This window comes from Castor canadensis, chromosome 15 (assembly GCF_047511655.1).
Source record: "Castor canadensis chromosome 15, mCasCan1.hap1v2, whole genome shotgun sequence".
Classification (NCBI taxonomy): domain Eukaryota; kingdom Metazoa; phylum Chordata; class Mammalia; order Rodentia; family Castoridae; genus Castor; species Castor canadensis.
Window position 1 is genome coordinate 9647509 of NC_133400.1, and position 20135 is coordinate 9667643.

The 20135-nt window shown below is 42.9% G+C and overlaps 1 protein-coding gene across 1 annotated transcript in view; it reads right to left on the minus strand.

The window, feature by feature from the left end:
• Vat1l (vesicle amine transport 1 like) overlaps positions 1–17976 on the minus strand; it is a 153641-nt gene extending 135665 nt beyond the window's left edge. The window contains exon 1 of the mRNA XM_020162448.2: positions 17630–17976. Within this exon, the coding sequence (XP_020018037.1) occupies positions 17630–17862 (233 nt within the window). The 5' untranslated portion in view covers positions 17863–17976. The remainder of the gene's footprint in view (positions 1–17629) is intronic.
• Positions 17977–20135: the final 2159 nt, after the last annotated feature.

Sequence of the window (20135 nt, forward strand, 5' to 3'; positions counted from 1 at the left end):
CTTACTTAATTTTTATATTACAGCTCTTAAACATTTAGAATCATTGCAAAAATTGTGTTTGAAAGTACTTAATGTAATGTTCTGCTAGGTAGTCCTATTTTTCTCAAAGATTGGTATAATTTTAATAAATATAAAAGACTTATTTTTCCTCTCATGCTAAATTATTAGTCAGAGGCTAGGTATAATGGGTTATTATCGAGACATAGGCTCCTAAAACAGTGAAGGCAGAGTAGTAAGAAAGGAACTCTGGGTTTCATTGTGTTACTTTCATACATGTATACACCATACTTTGTGTTCACCCCCCCCCCGTTATTCTCTCTTACACCACTCCCTCTTCCGCTGATCTCCTTCCTCTTCCCAAATAGTTCCCCTTCTACTTTGGTGCCTTCTTTTTAAAATTTAGATTCTTCATACAACAGAGAACATGCAATATTTGTCATTCTGAGTCTTGCTATTTTTGCTTAGCAATGTGATCTCCAGTTCCATCCACTTTCCTACAAATGACATAATTTTATTCTTTATAGCTGAATAGAATGCCCTAATGTAAATATATCACATTTTATTTATCCGTTCATCTGTTGATGACCACCTGGAATGATGCCATGGTTTGGCTGTTGTGAAAAGTGCTTCAATAAACATGAGTGTGCAGGTGTCTATATGGTACACTGACTTATATACCTTTGGGTATATGTTCAAGAGTGAAATAGCTGTATTCACTTCTTTCCTCAAATTTCAGCACAAAGTTTGGTTGTATGAGTTTTACAGGCCCAGTATAGTATATAAGCTGCTTTTTTTCCCCCTTTGCATTGGCTGTTTGGATCTCTAAGTCAAATTTGAAGCATACATTCTCTATGTTACCTTAAGGTTTAATATCATCTCAACTTCTGAATGTTATGAAATTTCCATTTAAAAGTATCTTATACTTTATTGCAGTGGCTTGCAAACTTTACTGTTGTATCAGGACTCCCAAGAAAGCTTGTTAAAACAGATTGTTGAACCTGATCCCTGACTCTGGAGGTCTGAGGTGAGGCTCAAGATGGCATGTTTTTAACAAGTTTCCAGATGATATGGATACTGCTGGCTTGGAATTATGCTTAGAGAATTGCTGATCTATTGTTTCTTTTTAAGCTAATTTAATTCCTTTTTGGAATGATACCAGGTAAAAATTAATAGATGATCATTAGGTAGATATGAAAATGAAAAGTTCTCTCATTATCCTCTAGGGCAGTTGAAGTTTCTGATCTTAGACCAGACGATTGTATTTAGTCTTGTTAAATGCTGTCTTATTAGATTAGGCTCATAATTCCAATTTATCTCCTTCTTGGATCCTCATTCTTTCATCTAAAAATCTGACTTGCCCTCCTGAGTTTGTATTGTAGCCTCTGAAAACACGGTTAGCATGCATTGTCATCTACATTCAACTTGCTGGTAAAAATACTGGATGGGCTGATGTATTCTTGGTTGCTAATGGCATTTACAAAGAATATAAAGGATGTCTGGGAAGATATTTAAAACAGAAGCCTAGCTGAAATTTCTTCAAATCATGAGTTCATATGATTTTATGAAATGTTTTCAAGATATCTTGAATTCACCTGTAGCAAATGCTCAGTGAAGACCACAAGTTCTCACCCTTGCTGGGTGATGGCAATCACAGTAATAGTAGTTGCTGAGTAGAGGGCGTAAACCTTGAGTACAATCATTTTTTGGATCCATATCAGGATCATCATGGTGTGGTGTTTTTTTTCTCCTAATTTTGTACGTCCTAACCCCAGCTTTGAGAGTCTCTTCAGCCCAGACAATTATTCTCATTGTCATCAGGATTTCAGACAAACACTCTAGAAGCCCAATGTCAGCTGTTCCCATGAAGAGGAATGTTCAGGAGAGATGTACCTTTTCTAAGAGGGCTTTCTGGGACCCTCCATACTGATTTCTCTGAAGATGGAGCATGAGAAGAAAAGGAATGGTTGCATGACTAGTAATGATCACATGCATGAGGTACTTATTATGTCGTATCAGACATGGTGCAAGTGTTTTATACATATATCATTTAACTCATAGCATCCATAAACAGTGCTAAGAGGCTAAAGGTATTATCACCATTTTACAGGGGACAAAATCGAAGCCTAAGGAGGTTTACAAAGCTAAGGTATGGTCATAAGAAAAGAGAATTCAAAGCTTGTGTTCTTGACCATTGTATTTTCCCACTTTGCTTTCCTTTGAAAAGACTATCATTCAGTTTTTCTAGTAACAAAGATTGGACCTCCCCACTCAACTGGCACAGTGAACACTTGTTATATTCTGAGCAGTATACTAGGTATGGAACCCAAAGCTAATAAACTCAAATTTTCCATAGGAACAGAATCATAAAAGCCAATCACTATGGTGTGCTGAGGGAACATGCTCCCAGGAGATGTACAAAGTCACACAATAACTATGAAGTTAAAGCATTGACCTCCAGAAAGTTTTGCCCAAAGAATTACTCTAGTGGGCCACCACAACCAACAAAGCTAAGTTTAGGTATATCCTCAGTTTTAAACTTTCTGGCATCTTGCTGTTTTAAAAAAAAATGAGGTAGTAACATCCTCACCTTACTGGATGTTGGTATGGACTGAATTGATGGTATATGCAAAACAGAGTACTTTGCACACAGTAAGTTCTCAGTAAGTGCGAGCTGTTAGTTTCACCACCACTGTCATGATCACCATCATCACACAAAGAAGGTCAAGTTAACTGGGAAACAGACTCAGAAAGTGAGAGTTTCTTGCAGGTCTGATAGGAAGTGTTTTAGGGAACAACAACCACCTGGACTGATGTGAGGGAAGCTGGACTGAGAAAAGAAGATGTTGAACTATGAAGTATGAGTTCAGAGGTATCAGGGCTACTATGGAAACTTCCAGAACCAGTATGGTCTCTTGAGTAATTCTGAACCAAGGCAAAGGAACCGGGCATTGTACCTTGCATCAGTTAGTCATGGACTAAGAGCTGCTCCCAGGGAGGGGGTGCAATCTTGGCCAAGGGAGTTTCCTTCAGCTGAAGACATTTCCTCAGGAGGGCGCAATAGAGGAATAAGGACCAAGGTCCTAAAAGAATGTTCTAGTAGTGTATGCCAGTACCCATGACAAGAGGGACAGTGTGATTTCTCCTTTCAGAGCTTTATTCTCTCATTGTCACACAGCAGTTGTCATTGATGGTGAATATTTTTCATGGAGCCCCTTGGTATGGTGGTCCCTAGGAAGCAAAGATCTAGATGTTCTCATCATGAACATGTAGGAAGGAAGAAATGAAAATGAGAGTTTTTATTAAGAATGCAATAGAGTGAGAGGAAAGGGAAATGGAGAAATTTGACCAAAGAATCAAGAAAGGAACAGAGTCTAAGAAAAAGAAAATAAAAAAGAGTTAGCAGGTAGAAGAACAAGCAAAATACATGTAGGATTGGTGTATCATTTGGGAAACTCCATGAAAAACAGTGGGTAGGGCTTTCTGTATGTCTGTGGGAAGTTGTGGTCATAGACCACTGGAGGAGATGTGGCATCAAGGAAAACACTATCAAATTCCACATGGGATGCTCTCACCAGCCCTTCTACTCAGTGGGCATTAAGGAACCCAGGATGTGTGGCAGACTCTGCCAGCTGTAAAAAGAACCAAGTTGTCCTAACATGAGGCTTTGACTAAGAAAAAGCAGCCAAGGAAGGGGAACCTGTATACTGACTTGCTTTGCTGATAACATGCTCATCAAAGCACTTCCATCCACATGGCATCAAAGAAGCAGATGTTTGATTTATTTCCTCATTTCCCAAGAACTGAAGTTTTTATTTCTATTTCTTAATCCCCACTGCTAACTTGAAAAAGCCTAGGAAAATATGCACTGGTCGAGCTCAGAAAATCTTGCTCCTAATTTTTTTTTCTTTTCTTGGTTGGTTCAAGCACCCATTTTAGCTCAAGGCTGTGAGAATAATAATAACCAGTTCTGGAAGGGAAATTGTGTCCAAAGCAAGGACACCTTTTATGCAAATCTCAAGTGGCCTCGTGTTTGATGGTAGCCAGAATTATCCTGGATAGAGCATAGGAAACCCCCTGTGTTTCATCAGAGGCTGGAAAGAACATGTTATGGATACCCCTAACTTCCTTCTCCCCATTGCTCTTGGAAATGGTGTCCTTGGCATCTGTCTCCACATAAACCCACCTACCTTCTCTGACCACTATGGTTAAATTAAACAAGTCTCCATGACCATGAGAGACAAATAAAATTCTGTGACCTATCTGATACTTTTTCCATGGTCTACCACTTTCTGATTAAGCAAATGATGCTACTGTCCCTCCACCCAGATCCCTTTCTCCATAACATATGCAGGGATGATGAGATCCATGTAGTTCAAGTTCTTTGTTACCATTGTATCTGAGAAAGGAAATACACGCACTTTCTATGTCTGAATTAGTATTCAAAACACACTTCAGTAGAATTTCCAACATAGAACAAAATGGTCAAGGAGACAGACTGAGAATGTAAATATTCAGAGCCAGTTTTCAACAGAAACAGAAGAGCATGATACAAATGGATCCAAAACATGTTCTCCCTGATGCCAAGACTAACCCTTTTGATGTGGGGACCAGGAGTTATTTATCTATTCTCAGCTACTCCTGGGGATACAGCAGGAGGTATTTATTTCTAGGATGGTTTCCGAAAAGGTTAACATCTCTATTCTCCATGTTTGATGTTGACCAAGGAATCAACTTCAGACAGGAGCTTGGCAGTAATTGGGTGCACAGAACATTCAATCTCATCCAATTTAAATTCAACAGACCCTCAGTGTTTTGGGGATTGGCTAGGCAATATTGTTACAACACTGACAATGACATCTGTGCTTCTCAGGAGTTCAGAGATCAGTAAATAAATGACTACACAGTGTGATAATTCCACAGAGGAGGTTGTACAAAGGTCACAGCTAGCACAGAGAGGGTGGTTATTAACTCACTTCATTGGAATCAGGTGCTTCTTGCAGGAAAGAATGACTTAGGAATGGGTGTTCCTAATCCCCAACTTCTCCAGCCCCAAACAATCTCTACGTGGAGGAGAGAAACAGTCCAGAATGACCACTGTGACTTCATTTCTGAACTACAGAGGGGATAGGGTCCACATAGAGAAATAGTCCATTTTTGCTATTATATTACTGTTCTTTCCTGAGTCATTCCTGCTGATAAAAATGTTTAGTAAAACAGTTGTTTCAATAGGAAAAAGGAGAGGTGGGAGATAAAGGCAATCATAAAGAATATCAGTGTCCTTAGAGCATCCTATGATAATGGAAATTATTTGTATCTGTGCTATCCAATATGGTAGCCACTGACCAAATGTGGTTACTGAACACTTAAAATGTGGTCATCGTGACAGAGGAACTGAACTTCAAATTTTGGTTAATTGACATTTAAGTTTAATTAGCCTCAGAAGAAGACAGTAGCAGAATCACTACCTTCTAGTCTTTCCCTGATAGATTATGACCATTCTAGAAATCCATCCTGTCATGTTCAAAGCTTAGCAGGGCACATCGAAGACTGGCAAATAATGACTCCTCTGCTGGAAATGCAAATCAGAAAATACCTAGGAGTGATTTGGGCTCTTTCCTTCTTTCTCCTAGTTAAAGAAATTTTCTCTCAGCTGGGCTTGCCTGGTGGCCTTTTGTGTATAGTGCCGTCAAGGTGAGGGGGGAAACCAAGAAGATGCCTGGTTGGTGCACTTTGGAAAGAGCCAAGATTCACTTCTGGAAGGTAAAAGAATAAATGTGAAGGGTGAGCAAAGGGCTAGAGATCGCAAGGACAAGGTTTGGAAGTCTGGGAGAGTTTGAAGAGAGCAGGAGACACTGCAGGAATGTGAACAGGGAAAGGATATTTCTGAGACATTTTCTCTGTAGCACTAATGGAGTCAGCATTCAAGATTTCTAAAGGACTCCATGGTTTGACACTGATTTTCAATTATTTTGGAAACTGTGTCTCCATTCAAGAGTAAACAGGCCTAGGTATCAAGAAAATTAAAGGGTGAGGGGTGTGACTTAAGAGGTAGAGCACCTGCCTAGCAAGTGCAAGGTCCTGAGTTCAAATCCCAGTACTACCAACATCCCCCCACCCCCCCAAAAAAAGAGAAAAATGAAAGTAAAGGAGATGACTAGGAAAGGAGAGAAAATTGTTCAAAGAGCACAAGGAAAGAGTGGAGTTGTGCTGGCTGAGGATAGAGAGGTTGAAGCTGAAAGGAGGCGGGGGATGACAATCACATTTGGTATTTATTTTCAGCAGTCCCAGAGGCACCAATTGTCTCTCTGTAGTCAGAGAAGGTCCTCAAACCTGGAGGCACTGTTTCAGGAAGGTGGGTGCATCAATGCCTTCATTACATATCACCGGTTCTGGCTGCAAAATGTTGAGTCAGAGTTTATTATGAGGTCTCCAATCAGGACAATTTTCATCAGTTTAGCTGAGAGGATAAAGAGAATCCAATTGCAAAATGATTCAAACCAATCAAAGGAATGGTGGGTTTAAGAGCTCCCCATTAGCTGATTGAACTAGGTGTAGCAAAGATAAATGAAAAGCAATTCTTTTTGATCTGAGACAAGGCATGCTTTTTTTTTTTTTAAAGAAAGTCTGTAACTTGACAGTCTGCTAAAAGATGCATATGTGAAGCTGGGATGGTGGTTCATGACTATAATCTCAGCTACTTAAAGACAGAAGTAAGATGATCGTGGTCCAAGGCCAGTGTTGGCAAAAGCGTAAGACCCTATTTCAAAAACAAACTAAAAGCAAAAGGACTGGGGGCATAGCTCAAGTGGAGGCCCTGAATCCAGTTCCCAGTCACACACACACACGCACACACACACACACACACACACACACACACACACACACATGCGCGCGTGGCTGTGTTGGTAGAATATAGGGGGCTGTAGAGAGTGTATTGTGAGGGTCTTATCTGAGTTCGCCAGAATCCTAAGACTCAGACCACCTGGACCCAGGGCTGCTCACTGTGCATCATTTGCATGAAGAGCAGGTAAGTGTTCTGGGAACAACAAATCTCTCAGTAAGAGAAGAATGGGTTGGAGAACATAGGCCTGGGTGAAAAAGAATGGCAAAACATGAAGAACTAGACTCTGCAGGTGGCATTTCCCACCACTCATGCCTCTTCCCCTCCACTGCCTGTATCTAGGACACAGAAGCAAAAGGAGGTACAGAAAGAGAGATGTGGGCCCTGGAGAGAGACACTCTGGCTCAATTTCCAGCTCTCCGTTTTATTAGTTATGTAATCTTCAGCAAGTTCCTTTACCTCACGACTCCCATGTCTTCATTTGAAGCATGTTTGATGTTATAGGGATCCCTGTAGAACATTTAGCATCGTGCCTGTGGCACATAGAAAATACTCAGTAAGGACTACTATGATTATAATGGTAATATAAAGTAAATGATTAAAATATCCTTATTTTAACTTCAAACAGTGGCAACCTAACTCTACCCAGAAGGAAGAAGAAATGAGGACATACTCACTGGCTTTAGTGTATGGCAGTGGGAACAGAACCGAGCAAAAGGAAAAGGGTCAGGATTGACAGGAGAATAAGAACTGTGTTTCTGAGCACCTGTATGACACCCCCTAGGAAACCCTTGCAACTATCTGCAGGATTGAAGGGTGTAGGTTGGGGGCTGGATGCTTAGGAAGGAAGGTAGGAACAGAACCATGGAAATACTGTTTTATAGTTTTGCTTAGCCTCTAGGCTGGCAGGATGTGAGTTCCCAAGGTCCATAAGTGTTGCAGAGATACCTGAGGAAGTGCTCCTGGAATAACAGTCATCAGAAACAGCACAGTGGATTTTCTTGGAAAACCCTGGCCTCCAGCACTTGATGGAGCCAAATGTCAGTAAGGAGAAAATTACAGAGCATCTTAAGAAGTCAGAGACCCACATTTCCCAGCTAGGGAAAGTAGCTATTAGAGAGCAGGGAAAGTGAATGTCTGGCTCTATGGGAACAGCTGTGTTTAGAAGTAAAGCTCACTGCAAACATCACTCCTCTGGTATTCTTCCAAGCCCTCACTTGGAAGTGAGTGCACCTCACTCAGACCCGTGAGTTAGAGGTTTTGGGAGGTTTCTTGGAGAAGTTGAGATGAGGGAGGGAAGCTTGAAGCCACACTCATCTGAATGACCAGGTCATATTTACTATTTAGAGAAAGTCAGTGATATACTTATTCATCCTATAAGTACTTACTGAGTGCCTCTTGTTACCCACGCACCATGCTTGGTTAACTGATAATAGGGTAAGTTCCTGGAATTTCCATGATTATCAAAGAGATTTAAAACTCAACAGACCTGGAAGTTGAAACTATCCATGTTATTTAATGGGACTTAATAACTATGTGCAGGAAATGTAGAAATCCCAGGATAGAAAATTTGAACTTCCTTCGTCAGCCCCTCTCCGGTCCTTCTGTCTTTCTGAGTGAAGAGGTGCACCTCCTATCAACAATGATGTCATTGTGATCAGTCCAGGGTATTTCTTTTCTCCATCTGTGGTCTCTTGCCTCTACTGGTTTTGAAGTATCTACCCCTCATTCTTCCTCAACACACACACACACACACACACACACACACACACACACAGAGAGAGAGAGAGAGAGAGAGAGAACAAACACACTTCATGTGTTCTGAATGGGCTGTCAATCATGGTGTCTATTCCGTTAGGCTAAGGTAGGAGAAAATGAGATCAAATATAGTCAATCTCAGCTCTTCATTTGCTTGGGTTTAGGGGAGAGATGGCTATCCAGAGGCTGGGATGTGATTCACAAAGGACCAATCAGATTTCTTCCTTGAAATATGGAAATTAGAAGTAAAAGGCTTCTGAAATTGTACAAGGCAGCTGGAGCTTAAGGTTGCCTCCTTTTACAGTCTTCAGCTGGAAGCCGACTGCAGTGGGAGCTAACTCATGAGAAGACAGAGGGTGAAGAGTGGAGGGGAAGGGTAAGGTGGGGAGAGGCCAAAAGTCGAGGGACATGTGCATCAAGATGGCTGGCAAGGATGAATCAGAAAGACAGAAGTCAGGAGGAACAAACTGGTCTTCCCTTTGAAACTTAGGTTTGGCCTAGGTCCTGGCACACAGTAGGAGCACAATATATTGGTTCCATTTCCTCTGTTCCTCCTTCAGGAGTTAATCTTCATCTTCCTGTACATGTCATAGCATGATGATACATCCCACCTGGGCTGCTTTTGATGTTAGGGTGTTACACCCTTTGGGGGAGACACGTGGAGTCTGAATTGCAGACTATAAAAACTATAAAGTGTGGAGGATACTTTATAATGTGCTATTTCTTTGCATCTCTTCCTCACCAATAAAGTCTATCAGACAGAAGATATGACACAGACTTCATTCATTTGTATGAAATATGTCAATATCATTGCTAGGCACCTTCGTGCATTATCTTTTTTTTAATCCCCACACTAAAAAAGTTACCCTCATGGTACTACTTTTATTTCCATATTGCAGATGAGCAAACAGATTTCAAAAGAGCAAATCATGTTACCAAGTTGACTAGAATTATCAGAGCCAGGATTTGCATCCAGGCCTGTTCCATTTCCAACAGGAACTACTGTATGGCCAAAAATCTCTCATACAGTTTGAGTAAATACTCACCAGCAGTCCAAGAAATGAATCATTATCATTCCCTGCACAGAAGACAATTATCCTGCATTGAGCTCTGGGGACCACAGTCATTTAGAGAAGTCAAGAGCAACAAGACCCGATGCTTTAGCTTGCCAGGGGGGTTCTGTTTGGGAAAGCACTGTGTAGCATGTCCCTGACTCCCTGACAATGCTGGGGATGAGGGATGGCTAAAGGGCTAGGGGTCACTAACAGAAAGAGATTGAAGATGGAAGCTGACTGTATGCTCCAGTGAAGAAAATACCACATTCAAAGATGAAATAGCTCCTTTCACTGGAGCATGTATTTTGTCTCCTGGGCCATCAAACATAAAATTCACTTATTTTAACACCATGGCTCCAGCTGATTTCCTGTATGAGATCACACACAGAGGAGTCAAACTAATTTGAGATTACATGACTGTTGCCCTTTCCTATCAAGAGTCTCTTCTTGCTTCTAATTAAACTTTCCCTTTTATGACAAATACCAAGATGTCCAAAAGGATCCTTCTTAGGAAAGAGACATGCTAGGAGCTTGGGGTAATGGGGGTGTGATTTCTCCAGGCCTGAGTAGGCCTGTGGTCAGTGTTGAGCCTAAAGGTCATGAGATTTTGATTCCTTTGAAAAATAGTGAACCAAATTCTTAAAGCCAGATTTTCCGTGCACATACAGTTGAGATCCCTGCTGCCACTCAAGGGTGGATATGAAGAGGGCTGTTGTAATAGTTGAAAGAGATCAGCTCAAGTCTATTTCCAGTCCTAGGAACAAGATTCAAAGGTCGGAACCCTGCTCCTTGCTGTCAGTGAGATGCTGAGAAGTACTCACAGACAGGAGATGCCAATTCAAGCCTTGGCTCTGTGTTTTGTAACCTGAGTGACTCAGGAAGAGAAGTGACCTTTATTGAGCACCCACTATGTGCAAGGCACAGTGAATGCGTTCTCAGGCGCTCAGCTCATCTTCATAAGTGGGCAAGATGAACTGAAATAGCAATTTGCTTACCATCACATGGCCATAATGAAGTAAGGTAGGGTTGGAATCCAAATCTACTATAGCTTCTGCCTATCTCCACTTAATCTCCGAGTCACAGTTTCTCTCCTCGAAAATATTGGTGGTAATTCTTGTGCTGCCTACATCATAGAGTGGAGGAAGTCAGATGCAAAGCAGATGTATGTGTGTGGTGGGCTTTGTCACTGCAAAGATGTTGTGAGTGGAGGTTGGGATGGGGGGGATTAGCTCCTTTTTTTTATCATGAACCATCGGCCAGTGGTTTCTGATCAGCGCCTGCTGTTTATGACAATGTACTATATGTCAGATATTGTGTAAAGTTTCATCTCTATAAACAACACAGAGCTAAGCAATACATATGGCTAGTAAAGGGCAAAGCAAAATTCTAATCTATGGCTGCCTGAAGCCAAAGCCTGTCACCTTCCAAAAATAGACAGCTTGCCTCCATCTTCACTTGCTTCCCAATGAAACAGGCTGACTAGAAATCTCTGGCATCCTTTTTTTGGCGGGGGTGGGGGGAGGGCTAGGGTTTGAACTCAGGGCTCACACTTGTTAGGCAGGAGCTCTACCTCTTGTGCCATTCCACCAACTTTCTGGCATCCTTTTTAATGGCTGAATGAATGGAACTTTTCTGGATGGTTCATCCACCTTCATTTCTGCTTTCTCTTCAGATACTTCCTCTTGATTCCCCAACTATTTTTAATTCCATTACTTTGACCCTCAAAAGTTTTAATCCTCAGGACATGCCTACTACATAAAAAGTAATCAGAATTAAGACAACATTAGTGGCTTTTTAGCAAATTAAAAAGTTCTAAATGGCATTCTTAAGCTATTTGCAATTTACTTCATTTTTATTTCATTGAAATTATTTCTGCTTGGGTGCAACCTATTCCACATAGAATATTATTACAACAAATTTTAATTTCTCAATCTTCTTTCCCTCCACTGTAAATTTTACCAATATTGCTTCTATTATTGGTTTACTCTTTAGTGGTCATTACATTTTTTTTCTTTTAGCCAGCATAAAAGTAAAATTGAGAGAAAAAGAGAAATATGTAGAGATACAGATATAGGATGGAGAAAGGAAGGAAAAGACTGAAAGCTGTCTTTTGATTTAGTAAGATTAAAATATTCTCCAGGGGGCAAAATGGCTAAGTATAAGCAATGAGTTCAAATCCTGGGGTAAAACCATATTTCTCTTTTTCTATGGGGTAGAAGAACCACTGCATCTGAGTTTCCTTCTTCCTTGAATTATTGGGAAGCAAGAATGACCATTCAATTATCGGGTAAAGAAGAGACTTCATCAGCAAGAATACAATTAATAAGGAAATGTAAACGTCAGTAAACAAGAAAGACCCTTGACTTAGCAGCCAAATGAACTACCTACCAAATGACGCTCAACCATGACTCAGCATAGAGTCATCCTTTCCCATCAAATCCTGATACCTCCATCCAACACAGAGTGATTCAGAACACTTTATTCTAATCTCCATGTCAGAGTGGCTCCTGGCTTGGGTATTAGAGATTCTCTAAGTAATTTCTCAGTTTCACAAACATCTGTGTCACTTAACCTCATGGAACCATTTGCTTGTTTGAATAAACACAGGGCACAGCATTGGCCATATTTCATTGTATCAACCTTATTAGTGACAGTTCTGGGACATCTTGTACTCAAGTTGCTAATGGAGTAATGGCCCAGTCAAGCAAAGGAGGCATAAGAAAGGACTCCACTATCCTGAGTGGCTGTAAGGAGTGGTGATTGCGCTTAATCAGTGTGATTATTATGGGTCAATAATCACAGTAAATCAATTTTAGATGGATCTCAAAGGTATCCTATACCTCAGAAATACAGGGGAAATGGATGCAGTGCAGAACCACAGTGGCCACGGGGACAGGCAGGATGGCATTCTGCAATTTTGAGTCTTATCAGTTCTATTTCAAATCAATGAAATGCATTTGTGGTACTTTCTCTGTGCTTCCAACTGTGGGTCTGTCTTACTCTTGTGCCTCTTGGTCTTTCACCATTTCTCTCTCTTTCTTTCTCTCTCTCATCTCTATCTCTCTCCTATTCTTGTGTGCCTTTGTCACCATGCCTTCTGATTCTCTGGTTCCCAGTTATAAGAACTCCAGGGACAAGGCAGACTTGGTTTTTCATATCATTCTTGGGCTTGGCAGTCTGGGATCCTGACCTGTTCTGCAATACCTTTCCTTCTCTTTAAAACAGAAACAGTAACTCTGGTGCTGTTGCATTGCCATTAGGATGAAATGGAACCAAGGAGAACGGGCAACTCAGTTGCTGGTTCATGACTACTCACTAAATGAGCCTTCCCTCTCCTATCCCCAAATTACCCTTGTGACATTAACAAAGCCACCAATCTTGTTGCTTTCTTCTATGTGGCCTGCCCTCAGCCCATTTTCAGATCAGCCAATGGAGCCAAGACTGACTGGAACCATTTTTCATCCAATTGGTCTCTTTCCAGCAGTTTCATATGGCCTCTCACTGTAAATCACTCTGGGAAAATAAATGTCCCCAATCCATTAGTGCCTTTCCACCACAAGCCAATTTGAGCCACAAGCTAGACAAGGCTTGTTAATGGTCACTTAAATACATTCCTACCACCCAACCTGGAGACCTGCGGCCAGCCTCAAACCTTACCTGCCCCTTTCCAAGAGACACACCATCGTGACAAGACTGACAGCAAAAAGAGTACATATCTGATGCTTATCAGTTAGGGGAGACCACACAGCCTGACTTGCCTTATGATAGTTCCACTTTGCTTCTGTTTTCCAAGAGTAATTACCAATAGCATACCTTCCACTTTGAAAAGCATTCAATTTGAATGCTAAACTATCTAGAGTATCTATGGCAACCAAAAATAATAGTTTCCGTAACAGTAGTTATCATTTATTGAGCATTATAATGGAGACCATCATAAAAGTCTTACATGCTATACCTCATTTAAACTCCAGTACTGCACAAAGGAAAGAGACTTCATTATTATCCCCATCCTATAGACAAGGAAACTGAGGTTTAGGGGAATTAAGGAACATGGTCAGTGCCAGCTAGAGGGTGTCTATCCATTCCTTACCCACTGGGAATGTTGGCTGCTCATGGCTCAAAGCTGTTCTCTTTTCTGGAGAACTGTGTTTATTCAAATCCAAGCTACCTCTGCTTTAGAGATACCATGCCCCCACTTAGGAAGCAGCCCAGCCACTGAAACAAAAGGAGTTCCTTGTTTCTTGTTTCTAAGAGTGACTGACTCTGATGGGACCCAACTGAGACCTCATCCTTGGTTAGCTCTCTCCTCTGCCCCAGACTCCTTCCCGTGTTTTTGTTGTCCTGAACATACTCCCTCAATAAACCACTTGAAAAAAGGATTCCCATGCCAGGCTCTGCCTCCAAGGACCCAGACCTGTGACATCCAGTTAGCAGGTAGAAGAGCTGGGATTCATGTCCAGGAAGTCTGGCTCCTAACTACTAAGCAGGTGCAGCATGAATCTGCTTATATGACATACATGATTAAAATGATGGCCTCTGGGCTGGGGGTGTAGCTCAGTGGTAGAGTACTTGCCTAGCGTGCTTGAGGCCATAGGTTCTATTCCCAGCACTGAAAAAAAAATGGCCTCCAAGTTTTTTGGCCACCAACAAGCATATGTTAACAATCTGTGTTTTGCAGATGGAGCCCAGGGAACTTGTAGAAATTGAGAACTAACTGCCTAGTGAGGTGAAACAGATAGGGAGGTACTGGGCTTGAGCTTATACCCAGGTCCTCCTTTCTTCAAAGGCCACACACCTCTTCTACTCGGCTACTTAAGCCTCTTGCTTTGTAAACTGGTCAATGACTAATTGGATGGGTCCTCCATTGGGCTGATGTTCTTTAGACAGAAGACTCTGCTGTTCTTGCAGCTATTCTTCCCCCCGTCTGTTTCTTTTTTCTTTTGTTTTTTATTCTTTTTTTATTTTTGTAGTACTGGGTGTTGAACTCAGGGCTTTATGCTTGCTAGACACTTGAGCCATACCCCGAGTCCTTTTGGTTTTAATTTGTTTTTCAGATGGTGCCTTGTGCTAACTTTGCTTGAGCAGGCCTCAGACTGTGATTCCTACTCTGCCTCCTAAGTAGCTGGGACCACAGCTTCTGGACACCACACCTAGCTCAGCAGAGGCTTTTTGAGGTGCATGTAATCACTTGCTATGTTACTCTGGGAATAGCCAAAAAACATTCCCTTAAGCCCCTCATAAAAACAGTGATGGATCCATATTTATGGGCAAAAGAAAGGAATGAAACTACACACATCAACTTCCTCACATTTCCACCAAGGAAAAGAAAATGGAATAAAATGAAAACACCAGAGCTTTAAGTAGAGGCAGATTCAAATCCTATCTCTAGTATTTTGAAATATTTTTGACAAATTACTCATGTCCCCAACCCCAATTTGTTCTATAAGAAAAATACCTGTCACATCAGTCTATGAATAAGAGAGTAAATGACATAAATAAGTATTTCTTCCTGTCTCTTCTCTTTCGTTTCCATATAATGTACAGGATAACCAAATTGACATTTGTTCCGGTCTTACTAATACTAGTTCAAAGGTATTATGCTTTTATTTCTAGCAAAAAGCATATCCTATTTCACGATAAAAGCTTTTCATTAAAAAGAGAGCAGATAAAAGAGGACCTTCATCCTTGAGGCCATCAGTTGATTCATAAAAAATACAGAATGAGTCATCCTGAATCTCAAAGCTAAAACTTATAATCAATGGACTTCTTTAGTTAGCCAATCCCAGTCCAGTGGAGGAGGAAGAACCCAGTGGGCCATTTTCACAAGTTATTCCAGTCCTCCCTCGCAAAACTGATTAATTCTGTTTCTGGCTTGGTGAAAGAAAAATCAATTGGGACCCTTAGCAATATTGCATTCAAGTGCACTCCAGGCCTGCGTGGCTTTCTGAACAGGTGGGAGATCTGTAGTGATTCCTGTGTGTGTGTGTGTGTGTGTGTGTGTGTGTGTGTGTGTGTGCAGCCCCACTGAAAAACAAATGTGTGTATGACTCTGAAAATCAACCTTGACATTTCTTATTTCAAAATGCTTCAGTTCCTGTGAGCACTTATGCAGTCAGCATAAGGCTACCGAATGCAGAGGTTAGAGAAAACAGACCTATTTGCACACAGATAAGATTCTTTTCTTTAAAAAGTAGCGGCAACATTTCATTCTCTGAATATACACTCTGACATAGAAGTCTGAGAATCCAATCCTCAATTTGGGTGAAGCTTCATAAATCACACAAATCTATATTATTGTGTGTATTATATATGCTTATGTATGTACACACATATGTTTTTGATGGGGTGGTTAAGGAGAGTTATTAATACATGGTTTTAATTGTACAAGGCAGAAGTTCTTCAACCATCAAGTAAAGAAAAATTGAGTCATCCATCATCCTCCAAGCTTTCTCCTCAATCCATTCATCCAGCAATCACTTATTCAAGATACACAGTACGCCAAGCACTGTGCTGGACATTGGGGACTTACTGGAGAAATGGGCTGATACAAACTCTGTTTTCTGGGATCAGAGAGCTTGGTTCAGTTAATGTTAACAGAAAGAACTATATAGGACCCCTGGGCTTGCAGAAGTCTCTTTTCTTACCCTGAATTCCCCAGAGAGGCATCAGAGTAGTGTTTAAAGGCAAATAGACCAGCTGTAGATGAGGAGTGAGCTAGGATCAACCCCGTGGTTCCCACAACTGCCTCCTAATTGGCAAATGAAATCTGTGTCCATTCTCAAGGTGGCCAAGGGGGTCTGGGAATCTCCTTCGCATTTTTCTTGTCTGTAGGTCAGGTCCCAGATTCTGGGTTTCTGAGTTAACCTGGGAACATGGATGCTGGCTGCTGCTTTAGGCAGCAATGTGTGTTGAAGCATCAAACACAGAGATGAAAAAGGCTAGGTTCATCTCTCTGAGGAAACAGCCAGTGACCCTTACAAGCTTCTTAGGCTGCTGCAGCATTGGGTCCAGCCTCCTTTCCATCAGCCTCCCCAGAAAGTTCAGGGAAATAAATTATGGTATAGTGCCTGCACACACAGGAAGGGTTACCCACACCAGGGGAATTCTGGCTAGGAGTATGTATGGAGAAGTTTCCCCAGGAAATGGAGAATAGAGGGCCTCTTAGAGAGCTGGGCTTCTGAGATAGGAGCGGGAGTTCAGTCAAGATTGATCAGGATGCCCCCTACCCCCCCCAGATAACAGAAGATGTAGGAGAAAGAAGGCTTAACCGTTCACCCAGTTTAGCTACTGGATACCTAATCCTCTGACTTCCCAGTCAGTTCCTTTTCTCACAACAGGCCACAGGGAGGGAAATATGGAGGAGAGGGGGACCCAGCCCTGCACCCTGTCCCCCAACCCCCTCAGGACAACAAGTCGAGGTTAAAAAGACCAAATATCAAATCCTGGCCAGGCCACTTACTGGTAGCAGAGTGATCTTGGGCAAATCACCCATCCGTTCCCTCTGAGCGGCGGTTTTCTCACCTGGAACTGATGTGCCTAACTTGCTGGGTCCCAGGAAGTCTTGAATAGGATTGCCCATGTAAAACTAAAAACTGTCACACCACCGTAGGCCCGCAGCTATTAAATTGTTGTCGTTGTTTTTTTTAATCATCAACCCCCACTCCCGGGCTAGCCAGCTGAGCAGTCTTACAGCGCAAGCCCCCACAGCGCAGTCTTCCAGTCCCTAGTGCTGGGTGCCACCATCCTCCCAAGTCACCCTCCATCTGCTGTGGTGAAGGGGCGCACTACCTCTCAGCATCCTCTCCTGCCCTGGCTGGCCACGGACCGTGGGGAGGCTCTGAGAGCCGGGGTGGGCGCGCAGAGGGCGCAGGCGGTGGGTACCCACCCGGACAGGGTCCCCGCCAAAGCTCTCCCACCCCCTCTTAGAGCGTCAAGAGTGCAAAGATAGAAAACGAGAAAGGCGCGGATACTGGACCAGGCTTTGACGCGGATCTTGAGCTCGCCGTCCTGCGGCTCTGGCATGGCCTTCCTGGTGAGCCGCAGCTTGTTGAGCCCCCCAAAGCCGGCCAGGACCACGGCGCGCATCTCCTGAGCATCCCCGAGGCGGTGCGAGCCGTCTCCACCGCCACCCTCCGCAGGCTCCTTGGTCGCCTCCTTCTCGATCATTTGCTCTGTCTCCTCCGCCTTCTCCACGCCTTCCTTGGCCATGGCGCGAGGGGCGCGGGGTGCACGGGCTGCGGCGGCTGCGGCGCTGGGGGTCGGGGCTCCTCTCCCGCCCGTTCCTCCTGTTGAATGTGGGATGCTCGGCAGGGCTATGGCTGCAGCCTCTGCGAGCGGCGCCGCGGTCCACAGCCTCCGCCGTAATCCTCAGAGGAGCCGCGCCCGGCCCGCCCCACCCCCGCTCCCACCTCCCTTCCCGGCCCTCAGCAAGCCAAGTTTCTGAACCAGCCGCAAATGAAGCTCTTGGTCGCAGCCCTAAAATGGGATTTGCCCAGGTCTTGTGAATAAAGCCCACCAACAGCGGCCGCCTTGTCTTCCCCCCCGCCCCACCCCGATGGTGGCAATACTTGGTTATATACGGTGCAGGGGTCGGGCGCCTTGAAATGGACAGAGATGAATGTCTGGGCCTGGAGGATGCTTTTGCCAGACAAGGTTGTCTCCTCAACCCGGCGGGATAGCCGGGAAATTGGGATGTTTCCCAAACCCCTGCATCTGAGTGGAAGGACAAGGAGGTTTGGGAAGAGGGAAATGAGATATCTTAATCGCTACTCTGAAGAGCCCAGTGCAGTCTTTTCACTCCGGACCCCAGGGTCACCCAGGATGCCCTCCCCCTCGCCCCCCGGGGGCCTCCTTATGACAGCGAATTCTAATTCTTAGGACCCACGCCCTTTCGGGCTCCAGAAAAGAATTCGGCCCTAGAACAAAGTCTTCTTCTTGCTCTAACCCCAGAAGACCAACACACACAACTGGCTTTTTTTTTTTTTTTTTTTGCTATGGGTCCCTTGAAAGAAGAGTTCACAGAAAAACTTGCGTTCTCTTAAAAATAATAAAAAGATGGGGAGGGGAGAGGTTTGCCTTGGGGCAGTTTAAGGAAAGATGTTCAAGGGAGGATTAGTAGATATACATTCAAGCTCTATGGAGCTGCCACTCTTGTTATCTTGGGTGACTCATTCAGCCTGCCTGAGCCTCAACCCCTGCATCCATGAAGTGGGTAGATTAATTTTGTTTTCTGTTAAGTGCTGGGGTGGATATAATTTTAGTGATACCTGGTCCTTACCATTGAGGAGTTCAAATCTGTCTTTTATTGTACAATCTCATGTCAGTTTGTAACTAATTTTATATGCTTACTTGGCATCTCTGTTTCCTTCACTCAACTAGGAGATTCATGAAGGGGAACTATTCTGCATTTATCCAGCCTTGCTTTCCAAGGCTTAGTACATGATTAGTACGTAATAGAATATGCTCAGAACATGCTCGTTGAATGAATGATTGAGCCAATGAATGGAGATTTTCTGTGAGACTCCAGAGGAAGAATCTGGTAACTTCTTGAGGAGTTGGAGAAGTCCTCAGGGAAAAGGAAACATCTGAGCCAGATCTTGAAGGATGAGGCTGGTTGTGTGGGCAGAGAGTCCCAAGCTCATTAAAGTATAGAAAGGTGATGGGCAGCAGTGATTTTGAGAAGATACTGGCGTGATCTCGCTGCAGAGCATTGGTTGTGTCCCACAGTCACTGAAGAGGAGGCTGAAGGGTTAGTTAGAACCAACTTTTAAGGCTGGTCTATATAACACAGTCTTCATAACATGGTCTTTCATACCATATCATAAAATTGAAGACACAATCACAGATGGCACAGAAATGGTTAAAAAAAAAAACAAAACAAAACTCGGCGAGGGCATTACCAGAACTGCATTTTAGGATAATAACTTTGGCAGTAAATGGGTGGTGGATTAGATGACAGAGTTCGTGGAAGCATGAGATCAGTTAGAGACAATAGTGCAGGCAGAAAACGAACTGAATGAGAAAGGCTTCAAGTCAGGCAAAGGCTGAGGGATGAGACAGGGACTGCAAGGAGATAAGGCTCTGTTCTTGAGCTAAATGTTTTATTATAAACCCATTTCTCCAGATTGTAAACCCTGTTTACGTTGTAAGAAATAGTGTGTAGGTTGGATTCTGTTCTGGAACCAGAATTTGAGTGTCCGTGGTTTATTTTGGAGGTAAGTCAGGCAGCTTTGGTTGAAGAAGTGGGAAAGAGAGACAGAGAAGTGATAGAAAATGATATGGGGTGCATTCATGAGTAGGTTACCACAGTGGATAAGTGGGGATCAAACCACAGGGGACCTTTGAAACAAGCCTTACAGTTGTCTCACCCAAAAAGTAAGGAAGTAGGTATTTAATCACTAAACTCTGTGCATGATTGGCTAAGAGCTGGTTGTAGAATTGTTAACTTCCTGACACTTCCGTCCTGCCCCAGCTACCTGGGC